At 41.7% G+C, this 19,451-nt stretch overlaps 1 protein-coding gene across 12 annotated transcripts in view; it reads right to left on the bottom strand.

Annotated features, from left to right (window-relative positions):
- UNK (unk zinc finger) overlaps nucleotides 1–19,451 on the bottom strand; it is a 47,989-nt gene that overhangs the window by 16,239 nt on the left and 12,299 nt on the right. For 5 of the 12 annotated variants that reach the window (XM_071764569.1, XM_071764570.1, XM_071764571.1 and 2 more), the window contains 9 exons: nucleotides 10,147–10,356; nucleotides 8,418–8,594; nucleotides 7,849–7,979; nucleotides 7,591–7,726; nucleotides 5,976–6,093; nucleotides 4,911–4,995; nucleotides 2,970–3,112; nucleotides 1,625–1,672; nucleotides 548–748 (listed from right to left, as the gene is read on the bottom strand). In XM_071764569.1, coding sequence (XP_071620670.1) covers nucleotides 548–748; nucleotides 1,625–1,672; nucleotides 2,970–3,112; nucleotides 4,911–4,995; nucleotides 5,976–6,093; nucleotides 7,591–7,726; nucleotides 7,849–7,979; nucleotides 8,418–8,594; nucleotides 10,147–10,356 — 1,249 coding nt within the window. The remainder of the gene's footprint in view (nucleotides 1–547; nucleotides 749–1,624; nucleotides 1,673–2,969; nucleotides 3,113–4,910; nucleotides 4,996–5,975; nucleotides 6,094–7,590; nucleotides 7,727–7,848; nucleotides 7,980–8,417; nucleotides 8,595–10,146; nucleotides 10,357–19,451) is intronic. The other 7 variants (XM_071764574.1, XM_071764577.1, XM_071764575.1 and 4 more) reach the window with 3 other exon arrangements.

Here is a 19,451-nt window from a genome sequence, read left to right as displayed (position 1 = left end):
AGCCAAAGGAGAGGACAAGGATCAGAATGATACAGCCACAGAAGCAAGAAACAACCCAAGTGCCATTTTTTAATACACCAGAGAAATGAGCGGTGAAAACAGAAGACAAACCAAGTGATGGAGATCAATGTAGAAGTTTGGGGTGACAACAGAGAAGGGAGGATGAGTTTCCATGAGAAAATAGAGGAAAAAAACCAGCAACTCTTGGCAAGGACCTAAATATGAAAAAAGAAAGAGCAAGAAGTGGTATGTGGGGAGCTACCTGGGGCCAACATAGGGCAGAAGTTGTGAAGGATTAGGAAACAAACAGCAGCTTCACTTCCACAAACTGAGTGTGTGATGGCAGCTAGGAAGACAAGAACAGATGTAAGATGGAAGAGACAGGAAGAGAGGCTGAAAGCAACAGCAGAGATCTGAAAATACCTAATGAGAATAGTTCTCTCTCATTTTTTGCTCCTTGAAAAATAAAAATACATTCAAGCTAAACTGGGAAATTTCTTACTCTTCCTCATCCCCCAACTCTTCCAAGCCAATATTCCCAACTAACCTGGCATTTGAAACTCTTCAAATACTCGGCCCCCACCTGATCTTCTCGCTCAAACCCCGGTGCTTTCTTGTAGCTGCCAGCTGCTGTTACTGAGTCTGGAGGAAAACCAATGGTCTCCAAGCTGTGTGGCTTTCCAATGGCACCAGGAGGAGACCCACATATATTAGATGGGCTTCCGAGGCTGCTGTTCCTACAAAGAATCTAATAGAAGGAATAAGAGTCAGCAAAGCACATCCAGCAGCAATAACTCAAAGAGGAGAGGAATCCCACAGAAGAGCTCATTCACTTCACTGTTTGTGCATCGATTATACTGACAGTCAACACAAACTTGCAACCTTCCAACAAATAGTAATTAAAAACCAGGAAAAAACTAGTAGATACTGGATTTATACAGTCCCACAATTATGGTTTTATTGTCATTACTTTGTACTGGAGTGCAATCTTGTAAGAACCAACCTACAGATCTTGTGACATCTATTCTTTCTGAGGCCTCAGATGCAATTGATCAAGTTTCCAAAGCTGACCACGACTCCCTTTGCATTCCTTAAGCTACAGTGGATCCTGTCTGCACTTTGAGCAGTAGTGTGAAACCTGGGAAGTTGCTATAGCAGTCAGAACAACCAAGTATATCTGAGCTACATGTCATATTGTCTCTTTTGCTTTCCAGTTGGAAATCTGAAAGTTTTAATGTAGGCAAAAGCAAAATATTAACAGCTGCATTAAAAACCTCAAGGATTTCCAACAGTTCCATTCTTGGGACTATAACCAGGGACCACAACCACATGCAACAAGGCTAGTTTTGCACTGTAGATAAAGACACAGACAGCAGCAAAAGAGATTGTGATGAGTCTTAGAGACAGTGCCTACATGGATCACTGCAGATAACACCATTTCTCTGGGACAAGAAATCATTTGCCTGCCCTAGCAAGCATTTAGACAGTTACTGCTACCACAGATTCAAATGTGGCACAGTCTGGGCTGGCATGAGAAAGAAGGAGCATCCTACAATGTTTTGATTTTATTTTTATACAGATTCTGCTGTCCATGCTTCCCTACAGTCGCAAAGATACTACTCACTGTGGTGGAGGTGGGGCTAGTTGGCAGAGTTCCTGATTTATTCCACACCTACAGTACAAATACAAAACAGAACAGGCCATGTGAGGCTAGCTGCTACAGGGACCTTCTTCTCTGATTAATTCATCATGTAAAATGATCACCAGCAAAACCATATTTGTTTGCAAGCTACATGCAGATGTCCTGTGGAGTGATGAAGTCACAGAAAGACATGTGTTGCCATTTGGCATATATCCAAAGATTAGGAAAGACTGTTTAAATTGACTGAGAACTTGAGATAAAGGACCTGAACAGTCTATTAAGTGGCAGATATCTTCAATTTCATTGCAGTTTTCAGAGAATTTAGATGACACAATGAAGGGGGTTTGTTTTTTTACTGTTTTCCACAGTGCTATTTAGTGAGAGAAAATATTATGTCCAGACTTTTCAAAATCTCTTTGTAATTCTAGCTGCAATCAAATTCAGGAGAATTATGAAGTGTTAGGTTGGCTAACAAACTGTTAGGTTGACTAATAAAATCAAACTATCAGCTTCTCTTTTCAAAGAGGGAGAATAAAACAGAAGTCCTAAATGAGCTCACCTCATCCTGACCAGTTTCAAATGAGTTAAGCTTATGTCACTTTATCTTCTCAAAACCTTGACCAACCATGTGAAAAGGTTACAGACCTTATCAACAGTAGTGTAAACAGGAAAGATTTAAACACCAAAAAAAAAAAAAAAAAAAAAAAAAAAAAAATCTCAGCAAAAATGAAGTAGCCCAGCATTCCACCAGCTGCATATCTGCCTGTGTGTATTTGTTCAATGTTTAAAGATCTTCCTTCTTGCATGTATGACTAGAGGTACTACCAACCATCTGGGGCATTACTCAAATGTATTACAGAGTTGAAGTATCTCCAGAAGTAGGAGAGGGAAGGAATCAACAATATCCTATAATGTAACACAATATGCACAGGTTAAGCCTCTGAGATTCCATATGCAAACAAACTTGACTGCAGTTATGTATTTTACTGGCTCACAGCCTTTAATTAGAGCACTTGGAAATTAAGTCCAATATATACCTCCAGACAGGCAGGAGTTGCACTTCATGTGTGGATGTATTCCACTTTCCTGAAAGTACATCAGTAAATTGCACAGAAAGGAAGGCTTGGAAATTTTATAGGTGAGAGGACAATGCTGAATGGTATGCTCCAAACAGATCCCTCTAAAAAATGTGGAGCTGAGATCTAGAAGGAAAACACCATCTCTTTTGGATACTTAAGATTTCTCTTCTTGGGAGAAGGAAGTACAGTGACCCAGAGAAACCCAGATTTATAAAACATGGACAAGGCTTCCCCACAGTGCTACATACATTGCTAAGGTCTGGGGCATGTGGACTGGAGGGGCTGACTGGAACAGAATCACCAGCTGCTGATGGCATATACATCACAGGGCCTGTCTGTGTCGGGCTAGACACAGCTGAGGATTGCTGTAAATCTTCACTAAGTGCAGGCTCTGGAAGAAATAAAAGCACACAGAACGTTACTCAAAGCTGCACAATTGCAGTGAAGCACAAGATGTTTAAGAACAAGAATATCTAGATATTCTCAAGAGAAGAAATATTCCACAAGCATCTACTTATAAGCACAGAAGCAAGGAGAAATCTTATCTGGCAAAAGGCTACTAGTTATCTAATATTCTGTGCTGCTCTTTAGTCCATTAAAGCTGCTCCAAAATTATCTTTCCTGCATGAATTGTGTTATTCATTCAATTGTCTTGAACTAAGCAGAGCTTCCCTTATTGCTAGGCACAAAATTGATGGGTGCATTATAATAAGCTGAGGGAGGTAAGTTCCCATCTGCACTCAGTACAAAACACTGCCCAAAAAAAGTCATGTACATGGAAAGGCATACACAGAAAGAAAGTGTCATTGGCTTAGAAGGTAAAGCAGAGATGCTGTGGATTTGTAGTATTTACATCTAACACAACTCAGCATCTTTACAAAAACTGTAACTGACTCTACAGCTCCATAGAAATCTTTAAAGTTTTAACACATTTCTTGCCAGCAATCGGCATAACTCATGCTAAGAGTGGAGATAATGGACTCCTATTATTAGCTGAACTAGGCCCTCAGTGTTCACCTTGCTAAGAAAGGCCTAAAAGATAACAATTCCACAAGGCAGCACAAAAAATAACAAGCCTGGAATGACCAAAGTGCCAGAGAATGTTACTCTGACTTTAAGTAGTATAGCACCAAGCACAGTCATCTTGTTAGTAATATGGCTTCTCCTAAAAAACCATAAAATACTATGTTATATACAAGGGAGTTTGCTAAACACTGTTCACCAAGATTTCATTCTCTCTTAAGCTTGATGGATCATACTGTCATTGCACTCCTGTGTTTTGGACCCTTAATGGCCAACAGCTCTATCTTGGCCAAGGCTTCCTTTGAAAGGAACTCCATAACCTGTAAGGAACTTACTCTCACAATCCCTTGACAAAGGTAGCAGTTACTAATTCCACCATTTACAAAGGAAAATCAAATAACAAAGCAGCTTGCTCAAGGCCATGTAGTGAGTCAGTATCAGAGCCAGTCTACTGACTTCTGAGTAACCTGCTCTCACTGCTGCAAATTCAACAGTGTGACTGAAGTGCTCTGAGTAGGAGCCATAGGATCATCTATCTATGAATATTAGTTCCCACCTGAACTCCCACAAAACAGCATCACTACTTTACAGATGATGGAAGTGCGGATTTAAAGAATTCTCCATAGATCAGGGAGCTATGGAGAGGAGGGTTTAAGGAAAAGCAGACAAAAAACCTGCATATTTTTCTTCTCCAACCTGACTTTAAGATTTAAACTCTAAGCAAAAGCCCATAAAGAGTAAAATAGTAAAATTTAAAAACGGATCAAAATATTATCTAAAATTAGCAATTTTATCCTCAGCTTTTTAAACTACAACTTTGCAACTTAGCTAGGTACAGTCCATCCACATTCATAAGAGCAGCAGCTTTCTCTTGTTTCTGTCCTCTTAAACTGACATACAGAGAACCGAGCAAGTGAGAGGGACAGAGGGAGATACTCGAAGAGAGAGTGCAGTGAGAGCTAAAGGCTGAGTCCTACAGACTTAATTGATGCCTTCAGCTCTGCCAACACCTCCCACATGAGCACAGGTTTATAGAAATTACTAACATTAATACTTGGTTTCTGAAAACCCTTCACAGAAGATCAAGTGTAGCAGCCCCCTAGAGTTCAAACTATCTATTTTGGCCAGAAACTCTCCATGAAAGATGAGAGAAGCAGCCCACATACGTTCTACGTGTGCAAAGGCACAGAAGGGTCCTCGGGGACAGCTGCCAGACTGCTGCATATCATTGCATTTGGTGGATTTGTAGATCTAAAGATAGGGAAAAAAAAGAGAAAAAAAGAAAAAAACCACAGACATGAACAGGAAAAAAAACAAGTGACCAGCCCAGGTACAAAAATACTACACAGAAACTTGACAGCAAGAATATAAGGCGCAAAGGCCAGCAGAGTTCAGGGTGACCATTCCAAGTGCTTTGCTTCAAAGAAAGGAAAACCCACTATAGTTACAGAAACACCAAGATATGCCCATCACAACTCAAGCTCACCCAAAGATAAACCCACCACATGTCAGCTCACCCAGAGATCACCATTTGCCACAAAGTCCCTCAAGTCTCACTGGAAGCTCCATGAATATTACAAATGGTAAAAGGTAAGAAACAGCTGGCAGATGACAGCACAGAAAGTTGCAGCCACATGTTTGCAAGGAAAATAACAAACCATTGACAATGATGGTAGGAAATGGACTATTCCCCTTCCCCCCAGTTTGACAGGCGGTGACAATGGTTACCGTGCTGATACAGGCCCAGCAAAGCTTTTCAACACTGTAACATGAAGCAGACTAGGAGAAGGACTTAATTACACTTTCTGTAAGGATACTGGGATGCTCTGGGCATGCTCACAACTAAGAGCTTGGTGTTTTTAAGCCCCAGTCTGTGGTTATCTATGGCTTAATGGGATCATTATCAACCAAGAACTTTTTCTTAAGGAAACAGATGCTCACGGGCAAACCCACATCACACTTTGAAAAGGACTCTCATACATGAGACTGCTCTTATGCTGGAGTTTTCCCCTACGTTTCTTACCTCCTCCCATAATACTGACCTAACGAAAACGCACCCCTGTCAAGCACCTGAATTTCAGCTTACTTCCAGCGTGCAGTTTTCTGTACCCCAGGACCACACCACAAGCAGCCCACATATTCTCCCAGCTGGCATGTTAATTTACTTCATAAGACTGGAACCGTTTTGCTTTTCTAGTCAGGTGCCAAACAGAGTGAGCAGGTTACTGTACCTCTGGGTGGAACTGCTGTTCTGTGCGAGTGTGGCAGTATTGGCATGAGTCTCCATTTTCACACTTACTGGGATCTCCCCACTCGTCTCCATGTTTCACACTGGGACATGGTGAAGATCTGTGTAAATAAGGTAGCAGGAGAATGCATCAGACTCAACCATGCTTTGAGCTTTGCTTCCTCCATCAGGAGGCAGGTTTGGCTGGCTGCTGTTGTCCCCCCCACCCCCACTGCTATTGCCTCTTCTTCCATTTCTGATTTCTCAATGAAAGAAACATGGCTTAACTCTCCTTCTGAAACCAAACACAACCTGATCCAACATAACAATACTGGCAGCTGATGTGATTAGTGTCAGGGATGCTGGGTCTGGTTTCTGTTTTGGAACTGTAAATTCATAGAAAGCTAATAAGTTAATTGGCTAAACCTAAAACACATAATACCCTTACAGGGGTGTGTTTCCAGGGTTCTAGTATGGCCACGTGGAAAAGAGGCTGAGTCAGGTCACTGGGGAAAAGGCAAGTCCATTTTATTTCTCCCTGCTCGTGACAGTTCTTTTTCCGGGTTCTGAATTTTTATGGTGACCTACTTCCCCTGCTCTTTATGCTCTTAACCATCCCCTCAAACAACAGCAGAGGGAAGCAGATAGCAGCAGCAGACGCCTGCTTGAAAGGCAGCCACATCAGCTGGGGGTGGGGAAAGCAACACAGAAGTGACTGGAGATCAGGACAGCTTTCAGCTCTTCCCAAAGGGCCCAGGCAGGGCCATAAAGCACATAGCTGCTGCCTGAAGACTGCCTTAGTGTTTCTGTTTCCCCCGAAAATGTTGGAATTAATGTTCCTTTGATTTTTTTTTTCTTTTGATGCGGGATTTTCAGTGCCAATTCAAAAATTTCTGTGAACGTTGCTGGTGGGGAAGGGAAGTGAGAACATCCATGGTATTTTCTCTTCTGGCTTCCTGGTCTGCTCTTTATGTTTTTCAAAAAGGAACTAAGGAAAAGCCCCACTGAGACCACAACAAAAGCTCTTTTGTGTTGGAGGAAATGAGGGCCTATAACATGGATGAAACGCGTTCAGGGAGATGCAGCATGCTGAAAAATCCAGCAACAGCTGAGTGGCAAGAACACCCTGGTGCCTCAAAAGCACAGTCTGCAGCAGCTGGTTAGGAATGCATCTCCACTGGTCACACCATGCCTCACAATCCCCATCAGCAGGCACACTCAGCAAGCAGCCTGTTGATTCTGAATCTTTGACCATGAAAATGTTTTTCTGTCAGTCTGTTCCTAGATGGAGATTAAGACTGTTTCCTTTTGCCTGCACTTCTTTCTAAAGCCAGAATGCATATGGTAAAAAGCATCCAGACAGGCTCTGTTTGCTATAAAATCAGTCTTGTAGCATGATCTACCAAGGCATTTTTAGAGATGCTGGTTCCTATATACAGCAAAACTCTTCTCTGATTTGTTATCCTTCTCCAAGGCAGAAAAAACAGCCCAACACTTCTGTCAGTACAGGCCTTGGAGACACACTGAAAAACTATCTAGAGGACAAAATCCTAGATTCTTCATTACAGATTTCTACCTCACCACTCATCTGGGAAACAGAATATCCAGGACCACAGTACCTGTATTTATGTTTTCTTGGGCTTCTTCTTCTGTCTTTGCTATTGTGGTAGTAGGGACAGGCATAACCCTGGCGACAGAGACGGGGGGGTTTCTTACACTGCTCTGTCTTGTAATTTCCCAACACATATGTTGTATCTGCAAAAGAAGCCATAATTTAGTGGGAGATGACCATGAACTATATTTACTATACAAAAAAATTTGACAGGAGTGGGCACTCCATAAACACCAGACTTTCCCAGACCCTAAGTTACACTCACCTTGCCACCTTGGCTCCTCACTGAGTATTTTCTCTATCATAGCGTGGCTAGCAGCAACTGCAGACTGACCCTCTATGCCACCTTCTGATGTAGTCTGACCATTCTGCAAAGCCTCCATCGCCTGCAGTTCCCTTCATGGACAGAGTTAAATGAACATACAGACTGAGTAGATAAAGAGATGGATAAAACCATATAAAAACTGACACACTGGCGCATGGTAACAACCCTTAAGTGGGTGTATTTCATTCATGCCTTTTCTTGTCAGAACATCTTTAGTCAAACAACAACTGCAATACATGTTCTTCATTCCCTGGGAATTCCAAATGCATTATTTTGGGCCCCTCATCACACTCCAAACCACAGCATAACTAGTTTAAAGTGCACTCCCTTCCCCCATTTTAAGCATCCTCCCTAGAGATTGTGTAGAGTTGCCTTATTAGGAAGGGATACATCATCATCACTCCAACACTAACCACTTCATGCTGAAGTAGCATTGTCCTTTGAACATGTGACTTTCCATTTGGGTAGGGAAATTACTGTTTTCTCACAGAACCCAAACCTGTACCAACCTAATGTCGTACACCGGAGAGCGAAGGTCATGGGGCCCGTGCGCAAACGCGCAGTGGACTCCATTCTTCGTGCAGTTTCCCTTGGAGTCTGTCTCATGAATGCAGATTCCAGTTTTGTAGTAGCGCAAGTGATACCTCCTCTCTGTGTCTCCAGTAGTTCTATGCAAGTAGGGACACCTGAGGTACAGAAGAGCAATCAAAGTTTAGTCACACAGGATGATGGGCTCAGCGCTACCAGGATGCTGAAGTTGACACCACCTTTGCCAACTCCACCTCTTCTCTTACACTGTGCCCTCCAGCACTACAGAAACACCAAAATTGTCACTACACAGTCGTTAATAGCTTCCCTCCCAAAAAGAAAACTGGACTATCAAGCCAGCAGCAGCTTCTTATTCTAATATAGAGACTGCCAGGGATCTGGAAAAAAGCAAGGGCTCTATCAAGGTGTTCAGATATACCAGTTGTGATTGAAGGGACATCACATGGCACATACCATCTCCTCACCAGCCCATCTACACTTTGTGCTGTTACTGTTTCCTGCTGTGATAGTATATCTATAGCCAGATGCATCCTTTATGCAGAGCATGGGACAAGAAAAGAGAATTACAACACTACTATTTTAACTTAGGTTTTGTGTTTCCTCTTAAGCAGCCAGAAAAAGAATAATCTTCACTGAGAAATAAAAAAAGAACAAGATGGAATAAGTGAAGTTTAGATATTGCACCATCAAGCTAAAAAAGAAAAATCAGCAAAGACTTCTAAGATGGCATCAGCTTTTGTTCACTGAGTTTGAGCCAGATATCAACCAGTCATCTCGAAGCCAAAACCCACAAAAATCGTATTTCCAGTCCCTTCCAGTTCTCTTCTAACAAGGAAGAAAGTATAGAAACTGAGGCTTCAGGTTAGTAGAATATTCCATTCTGCTGTAGTCACAAGATCTTTACTTAATCAGGTAAAAAAAATTTTTGTTTTCCCAATAAATAGCATTTTTCTGTGTTTATACTGGCACCATGAATGGGAACTGAAATTCCATCTTTCTATAGCACTCCCTATATTTGATCACAGTTTGGCTACACTGTTTATTCTTCCATATCTGTCACATGGCTGGTTATATATTACAGGGTTAACCCTCTAAATGCTGGAGACTGCTACTGCATAGCAGAAACAATTGCATCTCTGCTCCACTTAAACTGATGTCAGTCATGGGGAGAGACAACCCAATAAAACAAACTCTTCCTCATGTTCCTTCATTGTGGGTACTTATCATTTGCCTGCTGGCTTCTTACAAGTTAAGGAAGACAAAATACATGGGCAAGTAACCAGGCAGACTAGAGGACGAAGCTCCTCCTCTTTCTTCAATCTGTTAAAAACTAAGCTACCCTGCTGGTGAGCAAGAGCTGTTACTTGACAGACACTTTGGGAGCAGAGTCTTTCAGAGCCAGTTGTCAGCAAGCTGTTTTTCCCACCTCAGCTCTGCTGAAGATTCCATGCTCCCGAGGACAGCAAACAATGCATGAGCTGAGTTCCCATCTAAGTCACCCTTAGTATCATCTCTGCAACAGGCCTAGGTTGCCATTACAGTTTTTACATCTGTTCTCATGTTACGTGTGTTACAAAGCTGCTTTACTGCCAGCTTGCCTCATCTCTACAAGAACTGGCTGGAATCATCACACCTGGGACTGAGCCCAAAAGCCTAATGCCTGAAAAGCAGGGTGCAGCCTTTACTTACTCATCTCCTTCTGGGCAGATTCCTGTGGTCTCGTCATACTTGGTACAGTAAATGTCAGGGCTGTAGTTAAATGTCCCATCCCGGCGGCGGATGGACCTGCGACGGCGCTGGTTTACAAAGTGCCAGTGGAAACAAGTGTAGGGCCGGTGCTGAGTGCACTTGTGCTGCACAAAAAGAGGGCACTGCTCCGTGCGGAATTCCTTCAGGTAACTGCAGGCAGAAATCCAACAGGAGATTAGGACCGGGTTGGTTGCAAAGGCAACATCCAACCAGCACCTCGCAGAGTCCAGGCCAACCCCAGCTGCATCCATCACAGAGATGCCCACTGTCCTTCCCACACCCTCCCCAGATTTTGCTCTCAGTAATGGAGGTTGGAAGCTGATGGTTGCCTGTAAGGGGTAGGTATCAGTTACCAGACTAGTTAACACAAACAGGAATGCTAAGAAAGCTGAAATCACTTTCACCTTTTGCTATCAGTTTGAAGAGGCTTTTCATGATCTTAGAAAATGGCTGGTGAGAAAAAAAGAACTCCTAAGTACCCTCCTAATTCTATCTCAAAATCTGAGATCTACCTGGACAAAATGGAGTTTCCTTCCTATATGTTCAGCTTTAAAAAAAAAAACAAACACAACAACTCATAAATAATATATACTTTCATTGTAGACATGTTTAAAGTTCCAAGGTACTCAGACAGAAAGATTTGTAAAGGACTCTTTCATGCCCTGTCCTCCTGGCTTAACTCTGCTTCTTCGGTACCTGATCAACTATGAAATTAATTCATTTCTCTCCTGCGATCTTGTGAATTCAGGACTCAGTCTTGAAAAGTGGCATAACTATACTCAAACTGTTGTTTTATTTTAATTTTAATATGTAATTCTCTGGAAGTATGTGGGTTTTTTTATCCCGAGAACTAAAGAAGTCACAAGCTTTTTATTTGTGACACTAATAACAGTCTCTAAACCCAGATTGTAGAGGATTACAAAATGGTTTAGATCAACATAATGATCTGACTGTGATCTCTGTGTAGGTGCTTACAAAATCCACACTGCCTGAAACCTACCAGTTGCCCCGTATTTATAGGAAATATATGATGAGTTCAAGAATCTCAGACCCAAATCCCACCAGGTTTGGTCTTGGACACCTCGAAGAACAACACAAAGTCTGGAGCATTCTGGTCTCTTATGTTTAGAGGTCAGTTTAAACAGCAAGTAACAAAATCTGCTGTTCAAAACAAAACTACCAGCATTCTGCTGGAAGCAATAGGATAATGCAACAGCAGATGTGGATTCATTTTAAACTGTACAAGTACTCTGAGCCAGGGAAACAAAGTATAGGAATTTGTCAAGTATTCATTCCCATATCAGACCATCTTTCTATTGTGTTTCTAAATATATGGAAAGATGTCTGATGCCCAAAGTTGTATCTGCAGATAATATCATCATGCTAGCTTCAATCGGAAAGCAACTTCTGTAAATAAAGCCTCCTTTTCTCTTCAACCCCATCTGAAGAGAAAGCCTCAGGAAAACGCATGAACTCAACCAACGTGGTTTTATTCGTTTGCTGTGAAGAGAGTATCACTGGCAAGAGTTTTCCTACATTCGATTTTGCAAGCATGAAAGGATAAAATCTCTCCTCTTCAACTTCCAAATATATGTGAGACCTGCAGGTTCCACTGCTTCAGAGCTGCTGGGGCCTGGAGAGCCTCTTAAGTCACTGTGAGCCCTTTTCCACCCCAGCCCATCTGTCCCCTGCAAAACAACGTGGCTGGAACAGTATCTGCACTGGGGCCCAAGGCTTAATATCAGAAAAACCACAACCAGCGTGCAGAAACAGAGCTGTTTCGAGTAGGTGAGGGCAAACAACATCGCTTTGTTCTTTTTCACTTTTAAAAAGACGTCTCTGTTCAAACGGAGATCCCTATTCCAACCACAGCAGCAATTCAGCTGAAAAACCAATGCCACAATAAAACGAATCCATTCTTGAAAAGCTTTCTAAGCTGTTGGACCAAGTACAGTTGCAAAAGGTGGAATTCCACAGATTATCTTATCAGCACGCTAATGAGACTTAGAACAAAAGTGGCTGTAACAACACTTAGGTTAGAAAGTGAGTAAAGTAAACTTTAGCAGCATGATACTTTGACTGCTGTTCACAGATGCTGCACAGTGATCAAGCAGTCCCTTCCACCCACACATCTCCACGTACACAAACCTTAGAGACATGAGATTTATGTTACTTCCATTTTATATACAAACTGCAGAAGAGCTGGCCATGTGCCCTGCCAGTATCACCCAGCAACTGGACATGGTGACAGAAACCAAGGGGATTTAAACTCCTTCACTGTCAATGAAGTGAGTCCTAAGCTTAATTTGAGGGACAGCATCCTGAACATTTTCAACAGTTTGGAAACTAAGGAGAGACAGAAGACCTAAACAACCTGGGTCTCCAGCTCTACACCCTGGACTTGTAGTGACAGACATGTACAAAACACTGTTATAAACACTAGAACTTAACAACTGCACAATGAACTGAGCTGAAACAGCTTTCTTTTAGCAGAATTTTTAAATGTACACACTGACTAGGGATTTTGGCCTCTGGAGTGTCAATTGTTGCTGAAGAGCATTTGAAAATTAATTGCATTTCATGATTGGCTAAACTCCCTGGAGAAATATTTATTATAATGTAAATGAGAAATAATTACATAAGCAAATGGTTTCACCTGAAAAGTGTTTAACACCTAACTTGCTTCATTAGAAAATCAGTCTTTAATGCTGTCTATTAAAAGGATATCTCACTCTTAATTTCAAAGCAAGTCCTGCCAACAGGTACCACTGAGCTCCACACAAAGCATTAACTGTGCATGATCACCTCTGCAACAGACCCAACAGATGAACAATTGTTGTCGCATTAACTCAGTCATTTCAAGCCTTTCAGTCACTGTTTTTTGGGTTTTCCTTTTTTTCTCCAGCCTCTACAGCATTTTAAATTATCCTCCTCTATAACAGCCTGAATGCTAAATTGCCTTATAGCCCTGTATTTTCTTGATCCATCAAGTGAGTTTTGGCTCCTCTGGGAGAAGGCGGACCACTCAACCAGCCACTTTGTATTAAAATATACGGAAGGCATCTCAACCACATGTGTTTTGGGAACACAGAAAGGATACACAGACCACACTACTGGTATGTGATGTCTCAGAAAACAGAAAGCTATTAATATTTCAGTAGCCTGTTTGCAAAAGGCTCTAAAGAGAAACACAGAAAACACCAGCATAACAGATCCTTCTAGTGTTAAGGGTCTCTATAATTTTTCTCTCAGAACAGCCAAGAAAACGAATTTTTTGAGCAACCCTTGAAACTAGAAACAAGTTGATAAATGGTATGCATTTCACAGCGTGTCAGCCAAATGCTGTGTCTGTACAGGAAGAGGAAATCCAGCAATGATAACTTGCATTTCTCAACCCTCAGGAAACTCTACAGCCCCCACGTGAGAGGCAGAAGAAGCAAACCAACATAAAACTAATATGTTCTGTGCTATTCTACTTTACATGCACTTTATTTTGTGCGTGTATGTGTCATCTTTTCAAACCTATGTAAGTTTTTTAAAAGTGGGACGCATATAGCAGGGTCTTCTAATACTGCATTAACAGCAACACCCAAATTCCTGGAGGAAATGTTATCATTTATGAGTTCTGCTAAACAAAGACAAAAGCAATTCTAAACAAAGAGGACAAGACTGGCCAGAACAATGCAGATCAAAGTCCCCAGGCTGGACTGAACTTGCAGTCAAACAGGATGGACGCTACTGAAAATGAAAGCTTCTTACAGTGAGGAGAGGTTCCGAGGCTTGCTTAGGGAACTCCCCGAGACTGACAGGAGCAGCAAAGTATTAAGAAAAAAAAACCTAATGCTACTTTGCTAAAGTTCCACCTCCCCGAGGATGAGATGTGGGAAGGGGCAGTAATTACTCTCTAAAAGAATTTACACTAACCGGGGCACTGCTCAGCGGCTCTAATTGCCAGGAGCAGCTCCAGTCTCCAGGGCAGGGCAGCAAGTGCTCACGTCTGCAGGTGGTAATTGGAGCTGCTTCCCTCTCTGCCCTGGAGGAATTGAACGGCAACCTGCTGTGGAAGCTGGGGGAAAAACGAACAGGGTAGGAGAAAAAGAAAAAAAAAACCGTACTCCAGCTACCATCAACAACAGCAAAAATAAAAAAAATCGACCCCAGAAAGAGGGGGGGGGGGAAGAAAAAAAAAAAAAAAAAGAAAGAAGAAACTCTAACCTAGAATCTTAATTTTTAAACTCAACAATTGCAGCCTTGTCCTGGTCCTGTTCATTGCCTGCTGCTGCAGATTTGCTTTGCAGCAGCCTCACTGGTTTGGCTCTGCTCACACTCTGCACTCAAGCAGCTCAGTACGAGGGGATCCCTGCATCCCTACCACGGGCCAGGGCTGCAGACCTCCTGCCAAAGTGGAGATAAGTGGTGTCAGCTCCATTCAGGAGAACGTGCTGGTAGTGCAGGAGGACAGCTGAGCTCCAAATTCCTCATTGAAAGCCTTACCCAAAGCTCCCTGAAATCACTGGAAAATACAGACTGATGCCAAGAAAGAAGTCTCTGCTTTGTAACAGAGGGATCGAGAAGACCTGGGAGAGAAACAATATTGAGAAGCATGGAAATGAGAGGATTAAAACCAACTCTTCCAACCCCTTGTTGCTCCAACAATGCAAAGCCAGGTCCTCCTTTGCTTGCAACACTCTCTGTGCTATTGGAAATCTTTATGTAGAGCCCAAGGCAAGCTCCTCTCTTTTGCAGCCCTCCTTGGTCCTCCCAGTCAATCCCCTTTCTGCCAGAATTCCTTCTGGGCCCAAAGAGAGTGTGGAGGCTCATAAGCAGGATCTGAATCTCCTGCAGCAGTGTGAGACCAGAAGGAAAATCATCAGATAATGGTTTGGCTCATCCAGAATAAGACACTGCCTGTGAATGTAGGACAGTAGTGAGATCTAACACCACCATCATCTAGATTTCACGTACAAGTGGGGGGGTGTTTACTCCCTATGAAACTCTGCTAAAGCACCCTTATACTAAAGTTATTGGTACCAGCACTGTTTATCTGGTGTTAAGACCAGTGTAAACTACCAACACCTTCTACACTATAGACAGGTCCAGGAACCATGGACTAGCTGCTGGACCTGCTCCTTGGTCATGAGAAGCAGACCCAGGGAAGGCAGCCCAGGCCACTTCAGACAGACTTACTCTGTAAAGTCCAGCCCATGCAGACACTTCACTTTAGCATTAACACTAATATTAGGAATTACTAGTTCAGAGCTGCATAAAGATTCTTAGTAGTAACCCCTGTCCAGAAGAGCCCAGATAGACAAGCATGTCTCATGCAATGGTTTTTTAAAATAATGCTTAAGCTCCTGGTAAGATTTCAGGTATCAGGAAGAAAATTCTCTTCTGCCATTACCATTTATTTTAGTCCTGTCTGCCTTCCCTCAGCAGAGGACCACACTGGCAAGACATAATTTCCTCTGCACACAAGTACATAGGAATGCTGGGGACTTCTGCTGGCACTCTTACATCAATCATGTCCTGCTGCTTCAGACAGAACTGAAATGAAACCACGGACCCCTCAGTAAAGTTTCAGATGGTCCCAGTTCACCTCACTTGTAGACAGATGTTCCTCCTGAATACCACAGTCTAAATAACAGAGGTCACTGCTCTCAGCTGCTCATTACCTTTCCTTTGCTAGATTGGCACAGATTTGTCTAGACAGCAGGCTGGCAAAGTTTTCCTAATTCAGTTTGGGTAAAATAAATTAATTAATCAATTTTTTAAAATCGCTAGCTTAGCTTTAAAGTTTCAATTAGTGGTTTAAGCTAATACAGATAAAATTCTCTAAAGTAACCTGTGGTATGCTTACCTAACAGACTTTGCAATAGCTTTGCAAAACCCAGGAGGAAATATCTAATGGTAGATGTGGATATATCTAATCCAATAATACTTTCCTATTGAAAACATTTTCAAAACTCTTATTTTCTTCTTAAGCTCAAAGAGCTATCCCAACACAAGAGGAAAAGAGCTGTCCATACTTAATCGGCGCTCTAAATTCATTTCACCCTCATAAAATTTTATTGCAAAAGATGGTATCAGAAACACTAAGAAACCCATGACTCAATTATTTTCTTTTACTGAACTGTGGTATTCCAATTGAAATGAGTCAGTGGTGCATGACAGAATCAACTTATTCCAACAGGATACTAAATAAAAATCCTGCTAATGCACCTTTCATTTAACATAGCATTATTGATAGAGAAAACTCATGATATGCAGCTCTGACATAGCTCAGGAGTTTTTGCTCTTGGGGCAAAGAAGATATTCCGGAGTAAGAGGGGAAAAAAAAAATAAAATAAAAGGGGGGATTAAAACAATTGTGTTGGTATTTCCCTATAACACCCCTACACATCATCTAGGACTACTGGAAGGCATGGCTTTTCTACTTTGGGGCTTTCATTGCTTCCAGTCACCAGCATTCCCACAGTACCTTACAAAAGGCTGGCGTTTCAAGGCAAAGCAAGATTCCTGACTGGGTATATAGCATTTGACTCCCATAGCCTTTTGGGATTTAGGAGACAAAAAAATGAAATAAGCAATTTAACTTTTTAGGAGTTGTGGGACCCTGTTCCCCAAGGTGGGCACAAGGCAAGCAAATCCCTCACTGACAGCTGCAGACTGTCCTAAACCTCTGTGAAGAAACGTTGAACATCCTTCTAGTAAGTGCAGTAGTTAAGACAAGTCTGTTTCAATAAACAGTATTTTTTTACTCACTGGTGGATGTAATCTAACATTGAAACAGAACCTCACACAAATCACCGCTGAATATCAAAAACCAACACTTTCACCAGCAATGTTGAAGGTGTTCACCATTACTTCAGGAAGAGCTCTGACCAGGTTCCACAAGCAATCTTTGCCAGTTACTGTGGCCCACCACTAAGGGGTATTTCCCCATTTTCCATATATTTTTCTGAATACCCTCACAGACCTGACCAAACCCTGTCACTTCACACCAAGGCTTTTGTGTATGTCATGTATCACTTGACATAAACACAAACATCTCTCTCTCTGTACATCCCAACAACAATCAGTCTATTTGCTTTACCATACTCTTAACAGCCAAGTGCAGCTTTGTAAACCTTGAAAAGATTAGAAAGCATTTAAAACTCAAGAGAAAAAAAAATATGGATCACTTTATAAAAACAAAAGGCTAACTGTGAATGTGGGGAAGGAGAAAAGGATGAGGAAAAAGTTTCAGTAAGCTCACATCTGTCAAGAAGATAGACTTCACATGCCTCAGTGTTTTCTTTATCACCTAAATAAATTGAACCATCAACTGGAAAAAGGTCACACAGCAGACAGCACTGTGTGACTTTAAAGCTCTTAGATTTCCCCTTCTCCATTAGAGCTTGACAATAATGTCAGTCTAAGGGCAAATAAAGTGAGAGTTGGAGAGACTTATTACAGATGCATGGAGTTGGGCTTGTTCAGTTGTGGTGGGATTTTTTAGATTCATACAGCTCATTGGGTACCTTGCTGATCAAAAAAAACAACTGCTCCCATCCATAGCCTGTGGCTCCCCCATTTTTTTTGCTACAGAAGCAAATAGGCAGCTATAGGCAGCCTCACAAACTCACAAGTTTTCCTTTTTCTAGGAATCTCACTGATGTAGCAAGTAAAGCTGAGCTGGAAGCTTTCAGATAAGTGCTGAAGGATAGTGTGTACTGCAGAAGGTAAAGCACAAACCTAGAAACACTAAATACAGAAAACCAAGGGTAACACACCAACAAGTCCAATAGTCAGGCAACAGTAACTTGATCACTATTGTAACTCTATTTCTGGATTTCAAAGCAGATCATGGGATGGACAACAATGCAACTAATTCAACTCAGCCACTAGGAAAGAACTAAACACTGCCCTATGTACTTCATAGATAAGAACTCCGAGTGTCTGCATAAGTCCATGCTAAAAATAACAAGTTGGCAACTATCAGAAATGATCAGAATATTTTTCAATTAAAACAAAAATGTCAGAGACAAAGAGCTGTGTCTTGTCAGCACTGAGAAACTAAGGAAAAACAAAGAGTGCCACTACAGCACTGTGCCAGCCCATCAGGGCGAAGACAGCCTCACACCAGTTTCAGGCAAACATTGTTTGCAGTTAGAGCAAAAATGGCTTTGTTTGGAGAGACCATGTTGTAGCTAAGTAGCTCACCAATGCTCTGTCTTGATGAGGAAAGAAAATCAAGGCTTTCAGCTGGGAGTCAACTCAATAAAATGAACATTTCTCACAGTTGTGAACAGCCAAGACACCAGCTCCACTGACTTCAATTGTGCTGCAGTCTGCAAGCATCAGGGAGAGAGGTTCTGTTCTGACTGCCCTGGAGCTGGACATCCCTGAGGCTTGGCACACAGAGTTGTGTCATTCAAACCCAACAAAAGAAAACAACTGGAGTAATTTTTTTGGCAGTCTGCTCTCTTTAAAAAGCATAAACTTGTTGCCTCAGTGGACCATGAAATGTATATGACCAAGCCATACCAATAAAACCCATTTTAAACCTAAGTGTTTGTTTACACAGAGCTTCCACCTTTTTAACTAAAACAATCCAAGCACAGGCAAACATTTAACTGCACTCCATTTCAGAGATGTTTCCTTAAAAGCCATTCAGCAAGATCCAGAACTCTATACAATGCCTTGAGTTTACATTCCCTTGAGTTTGATCTCTTTTTTTCCAATTTAACTGGCCATGAATATAAATATGACCTCAAATCATCTCAGCATTTAGACAGTCCATGCAAGGCTTTAAAAACACAACCAATTTTTTTCCATGTTTAAATGACACATTTTCCATTTGATACCACTACTTCACGTAAATAACATAGCTGCATCTAAACTACACCTCCCTGTTTTGAAACATCATCATTCCCAGTTGGAACAACCCTCATCACTTAGTGGGTTGGTTTGTGCTCTACAAACTATTCAGCTGCCATTTATCTTTCCCTACAGCACCCATGTAAGTGCTGAGTCTATGAAAACTGGATCAGATTGAAATAATTATTTAACATGTGGCTTGAGCCTGAATGTTTCAGAGAAAATACTGGTGCTTACTGTGTCCAGGCAGCTGTACACTCCTGAAGGCTTATACCTGGTTTAATTGTCAGCACATTGTACCAGGATATGTTTAAATATGAGCAGTTATTTTACTACTAATTTATTTGCAAAAACATCAGCCCACAGATTTGTCTTTTACTGCAATT

This window comes from Heliangelus exortis, chromosome 20, assembly GCF_036169615.1.
Source record: "Heliangelus exortis chromosome 20, bHelExo1.hap1, whole genome shotgun sequence".
Taxonomy (NCBI): domain Eukaryota; kingdom Metazoa; phylum Chordata; class Aves; order Apodiformes; family Trochilidae; genus Heliangelus; species Heliangelus exortis.
This window is presented reverse-complemented; position numbering and strand designations above follow the sequence as displayed.